Genomic DNA, 12,713 nt, shown 5'->3' with positions numbered 1-12,713 from the left:
ACTGCTTATCCATGTTTGGGTCAAGGGGCCAGGAGTCTAAGGAGAGACATCCAGGCCTCCTTCTTCCTGGTCCCTGTCTCTGCCCTTCTAGGGAGACTCCAAGGCATTTCCAAGATAGCTGAGAAATGTAATTTGTCTAGTTTCAGGTCTTTCCCAGTGCTTCCTCCTGAAAATCCACTAAACAGGCTCTGGTTGGGCAAACTCCCATGCACACTCGAATATCCCGAAGAGGTTCCACGATAAAGACAAAAACCACATTGTTTCTCCTGAACACACTGTAGAATATATCTTGTATCTCTATCTGAATATAATTTGCCAGTGTCTGAACTCTAACTGTGTTGAAATGAAAATTAAGAAACTCCAAAATCTGCCTCTACTTGTCCCACTATTCATTGTACTGACTGCTTCACAGTAGGGATGAATGATGAGTTGCGCATGGTCGCCTTCAGACATAGCGCTTTCTTGTTTCAGTAAAAAAGCGATTCAAGGTTAGGTTTCATCCAATCAAGATGATCTTTTGCCACATGATTTAGGTTCCTTTCATGTGCGTTTCTGTTGCTGCCCTCACATGCTTTTTTTTCCAGGAGTGGCTTTTTTCTGGCTTCCCTGTCATTTAGCCCAGATTTTTAAAGAATTCTGATGACTGTTGTCTTTCCAGGAAGCTCTCCCACTCCAACAAGCTGCAGTATGTAGTTCTGCCAGAGCATACTGTGGGGCCATTTTCTGACCGAAGTTCATGTGTGGATCTTCTCCGGAGGTTTCTCCATGTGGTTAGAGCCCAGGCTTGGGCAAGATGCTGTGTAGTCCTGTTTTATTTTAATTGGAAACAGTGCAATGTTATCCAGTCTAAGCTGTTTAGATTTTTTTTAAATAATCTATTCCATGTCAAGTCTCCCTACAATCTTTTAGAAAACTGCATAAAATTCTTAGAAATTTCTGATTGGGAAGTGATTTGTGAACATGTTCAAATAGTCACCTAAGTGCTAAGCAGTGCTAAATGGACTTACATGGAGACGTTTCACCGCTCATCTGGAGTTCTAAATGATTAGTGGGAATTTCCCAGAATTTTAAATACTGTAGTGTAGAGGTGACTCCATTGTGTCTGCTGCACACTGTTGAAGCAGCTGTTAAAAATTTTAGATGCAGGAGATGCAACATTCATTGTTCATCAATCCGTTGATGAACAATGGCATTCCGATCACTGCATCCAGTTGGATGTTACTGCACCCAGTTGGGGGCAGACATCAGAAGGCCCATTTTGAGTAACTACCTATTTCAGGGTCTTCTCTTGTGTGTTTCTGGTTCTTGTTCCCCTCTACTCTTGTAAACCCCTTCTTATCCCAGAGGTGTAGGGCTCTTATAAACCCATATACTCCAATTTGAAGCTTCTCTCTAAAATGTGTAGTCCAAAAAGCCCCATCCATTTCCACTGACATCCTCCCAAGTGAACTTGGTGTTGCTGTTCACTGCACAGATGTGCTCTGTGAACGTTTCCAGTTCCTGTGTTTTGATTTTCCCCCTTCGCACACCTACCTTTAAAAACAGTAATCTCCAGTGAAAATAACCTTAGCCATTACCAGTTCTCAAAAAGATTTCTGACAAGGTCAATTCTGACATTGAATTATTTTCATGCTTCCTTTGCAGACAGTCATCACAGTCTGATGTCACTCACCTGAGGAGCGGTCACCGCAGATGGCGCAGATGTGTTTGGTGAGTGACAGAGCTGTGCTCGAGGGCTGGGCAGGCACCTTCATCACGCCGTTGAGGCCCAGTGGAGGCTTTATGTCCTCCGTACTGCTGACAGAGTTCATTGGAGAGTTCAGCTGGAACATCAACACACAGAAACACACACGCCGACAAGTCACAATGCAGCCCGCTAAACTCAAAACATCAAAATCGCACAAGCACCGTCAAATAAATCACATAAGCTTAAGGTCAAATTCAACAAGAAGATTATACACAATAAGGACATTACATGAAACTGGAGTCATGTCACTCAGGGAGTACTGAACAATCTGAAATGTACAAAACAAAAGCCATATTAAGACTACTGATGCGTAATATAGATGGTCAGCAGCCCTAGCAACACCTCTTTTTTCCTCTGTCATTTCTCCCTTTCACTCTCCTCCCTCCTGTTCCCCTCATTTTCAGATCTAAATCTGGCGCAGCAGGATCCTGCACCACTCAACCCCAGGAACTCTTTTATTCATGCTCTCAACAAGCCCTGCTGGCTCCAAAATGTTCAGCGATAGCATAACTCTACTGCAAAATTGAACAGTACAGCAGAATAAAGAGACAGCATTTGTTTTAGCAGCAGCGCAACTGCAGCCCTAAGTCTAACTTCAATAGTTGCCTGTGTCTCTCTCTCTGAAGGAGCTTTGATACAATTCATCCAAAAATGACCCCTCTTTGCTTTCTGCTGAAAGTGAAAAGCAAGGGGGAGGCTAATTATTATAACAAGCTACACGCTGTTTCCAGAGGAGATAAACGTTAAGGGGAAATGTATAAATTATTCACTAAATATACTGGATGGAACAGAAACAAGCCAACTATTAGTGGGAAAAAAATGACTTCATGAAAAAAAGTAAAAGCACTAGTCTGATTGACTGTGCTAAAACCACAGTAATTTTACATGATGGTAAGAAAGGGGGAAGGAAAACTGCATATAGTCAGACAAGTAGATTCTCCACAGGCACATTCATAACAGAGGGATGAGAGACAGAACACTATTGGCAGAGCAGAGCCAGATGTGTTTTTATTAAGTTACCACACATGAGAAATGTCTTATAGCACAAACACTTTCTGAGTTAAAATTAAGTTCATACTGTTGCAGAGAAACCCTGTCTATATCTGCTGGGATTAGGAATGACAGAAAAGCCATTTACATCTTATGATGACAGGGCTAACATATTTTGTCACTCTAAAACACACCCTAAGCTGTGTTTACACTCATCTGACAAAAGTACATTAAGAGCATAATGGAAGAACATAGAAAAGTATACATCAGGGCAAACAATGCCCTTTATTAGACGCACAGGACATAAACCAAACAGCCACTGAGTTAATATGCATGTTGGTAAGTGGTTACACAACTACAGTTGTAGCTGTGGAATATCTTTATAACTGGGAATTACAGAATCTCAGGTTTACATTGCTACAATTCATAGAAATATCACTTAGATTATACATGAAACTAATTAGAATATTAGCTAAAAATGCCTTGAAATTAAAATGGGTATTATTCTGTTTTTATTCAGAGTACACGAGTAAAGGTGGTAGACTTAAAAACTTTCAGGAAAAAAAAAAAGAGAAGAAATGTTTTAAGTGATTTTTTGCAAAATCACATTTATTGGATACACACGTGTGTCCCGGTGAGCACCAAATGGATTTTTGATCCACATATTGTTAGAAGCAAAATCATACTGAAAACTTAAAAGAAACAGACGGGCTGAAAATCAAAGGAGCTGTAGCTGAGATATACTGAATTTTAGTGAAGGGTCAAGCTCCAACAACCCTCCAGTCCAGAGTTCCCATATTTGAACTCATCAGCATGTTTCATAAGAAAAGAAAGTCAAGGAACAAAGCTCCTCTAGAACCATGGACAATATATCAGTTTAATTTATTTTTATTTCTCTATGTATTTTTACAGATCATGTATCATAAAGATAAGGCAGATAAGATATGCATACAAAAAGACTTTTATATGCAGCTTATATGTAAATATGTAAATAACTACATACTCAAATTGCAAGTACACACGGCCAAGATACTACCTGCACTGCACACAAACTGTATACAAGCCACTGTGGCATGTCACCTTCAACAGATTACACACCCTAAAATCTGATCCCTCTTTAATGCTGAAAAAAAATGTTAGCTGTGCCAAATACATACATATTGCTGGAAGCTACAATACACCATGCTTCCATTGAGAGAAATATTCAAGCCCATGGTGATTTGCCATCACATCAAATAGGAAATACTAGATGTCTCCTGCATCATTTTACACATATTTCCAGAGAATTCAGCATGACATATGGGGTGTCATGGGAACTTGGGAAACTGAGTTGAATTTCAAAATTATAGCTTACATAAGTTAGAATGTTTGGCTGTGTGAATGATGGATTAACTTGGGAGGGAGGGATGAGTGAGTTAAAAAGGCTAAACCTCCTTTCACCATAAGGAAATGTTTAGTTTACACCCTGGCACTCACCACTGGCCTGAGCCATGCACACAAACAAACACACGCATACAGAGGCACACACAGACAGCCTCAGTTGGAAAAAAAAGGTTACCATCCTGCACAGTTTCTTATAGTACTTTAGACATCAAATAAAGGTTAAAAAGGAAACATTGTAGAAAAACACAATACAATGCAGAATTTCAAGGGACACTAAAGGTCAGCAATGCATGCAATTCAATATCTGAATCAACTCCTGGGAGTCAAAGCTGATGTCATTGTTTTCTTCCAGTATAAGGCCACGTGATAGGAGCGTGACGAATCAATTAAGGATATGCAGTGGCTTACAAGATGCAATCAGCCAGAAAAAGTTGGTATAATTTTTGCATCTGGTTTTCAAGCTAAAAAAAATGTCAGTGTTCATTGTGTATCTACTTATAGCAGAGCTTATCAAACTTTCAAATACCCCCCCAAAAAAGTTTGCAACACCAGTCCCACCAATCCTTGCAGAATCTTACTAAAATAAATATCTTCAAAACTGGATTTAAAAGAAAAACATCCCGTTTGTTTTCCATCATTAGATGATATTCATTCAGATGAACTTCTTTTCATATCGTTCCCCTGGTTATCCAAGCAAGCCAAAAACCCAACTCCCCACTGAGGTTCAATGCCCCACCAGGGGGCCTGTCACACAGTCTGTGGAACACCATGGTTTAAGGGGTCCTAAAACAAAGACCTAGCGTTGATGCTAGTGGTAACTGTGAGAAAGAAAAAAATAAATAGAAAAGATTAGTTTGGATATAGCCTCAAATTTGCAGGACAAAAAGGATACAGGGATATACCTGCATCGCTTTGGCAGCACGTGAACACACCCACATCTATGCAAGTTTATCCACATGCATGCACAAACCCACATCATGAGGTCTTACCTCAGTTAAACGCCTGAGTCTAGTCCTTTCCCCTGGAGTGCAGCACTAACAGAGCTGTCTTCCTGACTGAGACAGTCTCTATCAAACCCTCTTTCTCCCTGACAGAAAAGATTCTTCCCTCTTACAATCTATTTTCAGTGAACCTGCAACTCAATCTCAGCAACACTGCTCCCCAACAGTGGGGTGGGCAGGCTAGGGGGGGGACTTTTCTTTTCCTTCTGCCCATGGTGATGGAGACAAGGCAGGGAGATTAAAGTGGCTCAGGACTAGTTCTGGAAATAGAATATATGCACCCGCCCTTACAGCACACACACGTATGTGAACCATTGCAGGGAGGTATGCCAGTTGTGTGTACAGCTCAGGGAAACCCCACTAACAAGCCTCTCTTTAGACACCAAAGAGACACTTTAAGGACAAGAAAGCTTAAAACAGACGAGGGTCATTTAAAATCCAAGACTTTTCAACGTAACACACGATTCCCTGCAGAACAATGTACAAAACAAAAGAGACCTGAAATGGTCTAACTAAATTACACATTTTTTCTCTCTCTGCAGGTGTTACATAACATGTTGTGGAGGGCATTCCAGTGATACATCCAGTACAGTGGGGGTCTGTGTCTGCTTGAGGGTGTCAGATTCTGCACTGAACTGATATGCATGATTATATGTTCTGTGCCACCTGCTGGCTCCAGCATTCTGCTGTAACATTCAAACATTAGGCTAAAGGTGATGAATTAATAGTTCTACAAATATGAATGGAAAAGCGACAGAAAGTATCAGTGGCTGCATGGAAATATATAAAAAACAGCACGTAAAAAGTTATTTATAAGTGTTACTTTGGTTTGGAATTACAAAAACACTATGACACATTGTGCCAAACAAGTGTTTTTTTATGTTGGGTCATGATAGCAACACATATGTGTGGTTCATTACAGTGAAGAAAAAACAAACAAACTAGAGGTGCACCAATCGATTCTCCGGGGACCAACATGGGACGATTTCCGACCAGTTAGCCTCCAGTATGGACACTTATAAACTGGTCCATTTTGTGGGTGCAAAACATGCACACAATGGTGCAGGTAAATCTCACACACACACTTATAGCCACACACTATCATGTTAGTGTGGAAGTTACCCAAAGTAATCTATGGCACACCACCACAAAAACGCTCAAACCAACAAACCACATACCCGATCATCCCCTGTGCATTTTAAAGAAACTACAAAGGAAAAGTGGCTAAAACTAAAGCTATCCAGAGCTCAAAGTGAGACACAAGCCAGCAACCTAAAGTATGTGGTAAGAACAAAGGATGAAAGCACAAATTTAGAAACAAGTGAGAAATAGAAAAGATTTGACAATGAAGCACCTGCCCTGTTATATGTTAAAGGAATAAACGCACTGGAAAATGATTTAAGCACCTGACATTTGCTTTGTTACATAAATCAGTACAAATTGTAGTTTAATAATTCATTTTATTTTGAAAATAAAAATTGGAATTGGCCAATAAAACTGCAATCAGTTCATTTTTAAGCGAAACCAAAGTTTTACTATGTGACAGCAGCCAAAAACAGTACATCATGGCCTTTATTACACCAATATATACTCCAGTTACAAAGTACAAAATATCCAATCATGAACCAGTGATCTCAAAAACTAAATATACTACAAAAAGATAAATGACAATACAATAAATTATAATATTTTATTATTGAAACCATAAAGAAAAAAAAACAATAGTTCAACAAAATAACGATGAAGAGAAAAAAAAAAAGTGTATTAGTGCAGCTCACATTACTCATAATTCATTTTAACAGAAATAACAGAATATTCTTGCCAGCTGAACAGCCCCTGTGAACTATTAATATTCTATGACAATACATGGCGGTGGAAATCTAAAGAAAGGGGCGTCCCCTGAGCGAACACAGGACAAAAGAGAAAGAAGAGTAGAGACAGTAGAGGCCTGTGCTTAAGATGAGCTTAGCTCGATTCAGAGAGTCAGAGCACAGAGTTTGCTCGTAAAGATACTTCAAAAGGAGACATCAAATCCTCATGCACCACTCCTTAATGCACAATCCTCATGTGGAACTTCAGTTACTTTGCTGTTCAAGGGCACCTTTGTTAATACAGAGAAAGTTATCTTCACTGGGTCTTTTCAAAAACGCCCTTATAGAATTTCTTCATAAGGTTTTCCATTAAAGAGCGGCACAACATGACCACGAACTGAATGTTCTACTTCACAACCCACTGTTTCCGATCACACTCCTGACACTTGTTCCGCTCCCTCTACTGTGCTTTGCTTAAGAATTATTAATTTTTGTAACTTTAATTTATTTCTGCTTTAAGGCATGAAACTGAAACTATCTGCAGCTAGAATGTAAAAGCAAGGAAGTGTGAGTGGACCTGATACAAATCTGCTGTTGACACGAGATGAAGTCTAACCAGCTGTCGACTGAGAGGTGAGGACAGGGGATCAGGTAATGATCTAGCCTAATGATAACCCCGAGTCCCCTTTCACCTCTGACACATTGTGACAATCACTTCCTTCTAAAAGAACACTTATCTTGGGACTCGTGCAAAGCATGGGTGGAATGAGTGAGAACTTTCCTCTCATCGCTGTGTTGTGTGTGTGTGAGTGCTATCTTGACATGCATCAACAGAGACGGGGTATCAGGTTTCACACAGGGAGGATGTGGTGATGGACCCCTCTTCTGTAGCCTGTGGGCTTTAGCCACAGTTAGATAACTTATGAGAGATCTTAAAGACACTTTTTTTGAACGCAAACAGCTCACATAACAAAAACTAATCAACGGACACATGCACAGCACAGCTCATGCAGTCATTTGTGGATGAACTCTGGGATCCTCTGCGAATAGGTCCTGTCATGTAACAGCAAATTACATGAGTCATGCTCAGGATGAGGAAACAGGAAGGAAAGGCAAATTCTAGCTATTACAGTATACACTGTATGACCATCATGATTACATCCAGCACTCTCAGAATTACTGTCAAAAAGACATTTTTTGGCCTATGTAATGGAAAAATGTCTGTATACTTTATGCTTCTACAGACTGCAGTACATAATGTGTACTTACATTGTACTTACATTAAGCTTTCTAAATACACAGTAATTAAAAAGCACCGTGTTACCATTATATTCACCCCTACATAGTCACTGCATTGGCCTATTTCAAAAAGAACAAAACGTTATAACAGGAAACAATAATGTGACTATTTTTTGAACTGCTTACTTAGCTGAAGCCTTGGTGATTGCATGTGGAAACCTTGTATTTATGGAGGCTTTTAGCATAACAGTGAATAATTAAGTCTCCCTCAAAAGTCTCAGTGAACGAAAGGAATCAATGAAAAATAAAAAAAGGATCCCTCACTTACACATGGGATCACAACGTGGCCATAATTTATGTATTTTAATAGCTTATTAAGTGAATACATACATTATTTATCAACCATTAAATAAAGCCTTTGGTTACAAAATATAAATCCTTCCTAAGTATGTCTTTTTGTAAAATAGCTCCGTGATTATTGTCACTAAGCTCTATTAAAACGCTCTCCCTACTCTCTCCCAGTAGAATTTAGCAGAAGCAGACATTATTCCAGACAGCTTGGAGGTTTCTAACACTCGCACCATGCTGTGCCATAGCAGATAAAATGAATCATCGCAAGCACTGCCAGCTTATGTGTGTGTGTGTGCGTGTTTTGACAGAAACTTTTGTTGCAGTGAAAAAAAGAGGATATTAAGCCTATCAGTGCTGTGGAAGCAGTGAGCCTTGCAGCAGTGAAGCTGGAATACACACAGTAACTTGCAGCTGTTGTCTCACCTCAGAATGGCACTGCTGGGCATGGATTTTGTCTAAGTGTTTTTGGAATCTATTGGAGTTTTTGCACATACTGGGGTGGGTTCACGGCATGAGTGGATCTATGTGTCTATGTGGATATTAGAGATGGACCGATCCGATATTACGTATCGGTATCGGTCCGATACTGACCTAAATTACTGGATCGGATATCGGAGAAAAATAAAAAATGTAATCCGATCCATTAAATATCACGAAAGCACCTCACAAAACTTGCAACACGCCGTAACTCACCTCAGAACGTTAGCAGTCGGAGCAGTATGCATCACGTGATAGAGCGGCTGTGGCATGCGGGACCTGTCGGTGGTCTGGATAGCATGTGGAGCTTCGCTAGCAACCCGGCATTTCATCTCCGATAAAGTTATCCCGAGAGAAGTAAAGCAAGTGTGTAAGTCCATCTCTGAATGTTTGTAAAGCATTCCTGCGTTAAGCTTAACAAACGACTGCCTCTTCTTGCTGCTACTTCAATCATGAAACTGCTTAATGATCAGCTGATCGGCTTTTCTGTTGCGAGTCCGTGACTCTAGTTTGCTTTTGGCCCACTTTGCACCAGAAAGAGGAAACCAGCGGCTGAACAACAGCAGCACGTTTAAGCTTGATCAGCTATTGTTAGAATGTATTTAATATTACTTTCTACTCCAGGATCTTTTTCTACGTAGCTGACGCTGGCAACTGTGCAGGGGCGGATCTAGCAAAGTTTAGCCAGGGGGGCCGATAGGGCATGAACAGGGAAAAGAGGGCACAAAGACATACTTTTCTTTCTTATTCTCATTTAAAATGTCTAGCTTTTAATAAATAATTATCTGACACCCAAAGTTTTAATTTGATGTAAAATGAATAGAAGTCAATTACTGTATATAGTAACTATTAAGTCTAATATACACTCAACAAAAATATAAACGCAACACCTTTGTTACTGCTCCCATTCCCCATGGGATGGACGTAGAGACCTAAAATTCAGTCCAGATACACAATATAACCATCCCTCCCAAACAGTGGTCACAAATCAGTCCAAATGTGTGGTAGTGGGCACATCTGCCATATTGAGATAATCCATCCCACCTCACAGGTGTGCCACATCAGGATGCTGATCTGACATCATGAGTAGTGCACAGGTGTACCTCAGACTGCCCACAACAAAAGGCCACTCTGGAATGTGCAGTTTTTTGCGCTATTGGGGGTCTGGGGACCCAGAACCGGTCAGTATCTGGTGTGACCACCATTTGCCTCATGCAGTGCAACACATCGTCGCATGGAGTCTATCAGATTGTCAATTGTGGCCTGTGGAATGTTGGTCCACTCCACTTCAATGGCTGTGCGAGGTTGTTGGATATTCGTGAGAACTGGTACACGCTGTCGTATACGCCGGTCAAGCACATCCCGAACATGCTCAATGGGTGACATGTCCGGTGAGTATGCTGGCCATGCAAGAACTGGGACATTCTCAGCTGCCATCTGCCCTGAACAATGTGAACCATGATTCATCTGTGAAGCGCACACCTCTCCAACGTGCCAGACGCCATCGAATGTGAGCATTTGCCCACACAAGTCTGTTACGGCGACGAGCTGGAGTCAGGTCAAGACCCCGATGAAGACGACGGGCATGCAGTTGAGCATCCCTGAGACGGTTTCTGACAGTTTTTGCAGAAATTGTTTGGTTGTGCAAACCAATTGTTCCAGCAGCTGTCTGGGTGGCTGGTCTCAGACGATCTTGGAGGTGAACCTGCTGGATGTGGAGGTCCTGGGCTGGTGTGGTTACACGAGGTCTGCGGTTGTGAGGCCGGTTGGATGTGCTGCCATATTCTCTGAAACGCCTGTGGAGACGGCTTATGGTTGAGAAATGAACATTCAATGCACGGGCGACAGATCTGGTTGACATTCCTGCTGTCAGCATGCCAGTTGCACGCTCCCTCATTGCTTGTGGCATCTGTGGCATTTTGCTGTGAGACAAAACTGCACATTCCAGGGTGGCCTTTTGTTGTGGGCAGTCTGAGGTACACCTGTGCACTACTCATGATGTCAGATCAGCATCCTGATGTGGCACACCTGTGAGGTGTGTCAGATCAGCATCCTGATGTGGCACACCTGTGAGGTGGGATGGATTATCTCAATATAGCAGATGTGCCCACTACCACACATTTGGACTGATTTGTGACCACTGTTTGGGAGGGATGGTTATATTGTGTATCTGGACTGAATTTTAGGTCTCTACGTCCATCCCATGGGGAATGGGAGCAGTAACAAAGGTGTTGCGTTTATATTTTTGTTGAGTGTATATACCCTAGTAAGCTATAGTACTTTTTCCTTTGGGAAGGTACCATCTGTGCAGTCTGCAATTTTGTTGAAGAAAGATGTTGAATCTATTTAATATTTCTTGAAAAATAATTGATTTCTGTGCATTTTTTTTTCACACTGCATCAAATTAAGGTTGATTACGTCGATTAAGCATCATGAGGTGGAGCGTGAGGGGTGGTTCCCTATTTTTTATTTATTTATTTTTATTGTTGCTGGGAGTTGGAACTCTATTAGTTAGGTTGCTTAATATATATGCTAAGTACTCTTTAAAATACCAGAATAGGGAGGATGGTGTAGGTTTAAGTTTATTAGATTGATCAGTATTGCTGAACTATGAAATATTTTTTTTTGCATACAGGTATAACAGAATAGCTTTAGTGTAGTTGTTGTTTTAAACTTGAGTATGAACTTATACAAAATGCAGCAAGATATTTAAAAAACAGTTTTGTTGATTAAAAAACACTATATCGGATTCATATCGGTATCGGCAGATATCCAAATTTATGATATCGGTATCGGTATCGGACATAAAAAAGTGGTATCGTGCCATCTCTAGTGGATATATGAATTTCTGGAGTTACATGCAAGCACAAGCGTGCATTATCATTTGGTCTCCATGTACATGTGTAAGTGTGTCGTTCTGGCTTTGCGTGGGTGTTGATGAGCATACAGCAAAAGCCAGGGTGTTTCCTGCATAGAGAAATTGTTGGTGCCACCCAACGATGTTTTAATCAGAGCCACCAGAATTTAGTTTCAATAATTATTTTAATTAATAATCAATTTGATTGAGTTTGCATGAAATTCAGAAGATATATGCAGCATAAAACTTGAATTATTATTTTTTGATTAGTGTGTGACCTAGAATGCAAATACTCTGCATATATACATTTATAATGGCCAATGATAAAATTGTCTTATTCCAAGGGAAAAAAACAACAACAAAGAAAACAAAAACAAAAAAAACCTCAGTTTTTGCAACCTTTGAATAAACATGTATTTCTAACTGATAAAATGAGCTACATGCTGTAATACTGTCTGACTATTGAAAATTAGAGATGCACTAAATGATCACCCAGCAACTACAATCATATGTATTTGACAGGCTGCGATGGGCTGATTAATCTTAGATAAAGATTCTGTGCTAATCCGTCATAGCTTGACATGCACTTGTCCAGAAATGTAACTAAATATAGGAAAATATGTCACAACAACTGCAATATCTGTGCTAGATGGAAATATGTCGTGCAAAAGACAAAAAATTAAACACAAATTGAATTATGTAAACTGCGAATGCCAACAGCCAATTATCTAACAATATATCATTTCCTATTTCCTCATTTTGATAGCACTGAAAATAAACGTAGGTGACTACAAAGTCTTTTAATGATTTATTTGAGCTGTTCTCTTTGTTGCAATATTAAAATGACTGTTGTGACA

General features: G+C 40.2%; 1 protein-coding gene across 2 annotated transcripts in view; it reads right to left on the bottom strand.

Annotated features, from left to right (window-relative positions):
* rxraa (retinoid X receptor, alpha a) overlaps positions 1–12,713 on the bottom strand; it is a 115,101-nt gene that overhangs the window by 28,031 nt on the left and 74,357 nt on the right. For both annotated transcript variants that reach the window (XM_080876472.1, XM_080876473.1), the window contains exon 4: positions 1,673–1,823. In XM_080876472.1, the coding sequence (XP_080732598.1) occupies positions 1,673–1,823 (151 nt within the window). The remainder of the gene's footprint in view (positions 1–1,672; positions 1,824–12,713) is intronic.

Source organism: Rhamphochromis sp. 'chilingali' (assembly GCF_963969265.1).
Source record: "Rhamphochromis sp. 'chilingali' genome assembly, chromosome: 2".
Lineage (NCBI taxonomy): Eukaryota > Metazoa > Chordata > Actinopteri > Cichliformes > Cichlidae > Rhamphochromis > Rhamphochromis sp. 'chilingali'.
This window is presented reverse-complemented; position numbering and strand designations above follow the sequence as displayed.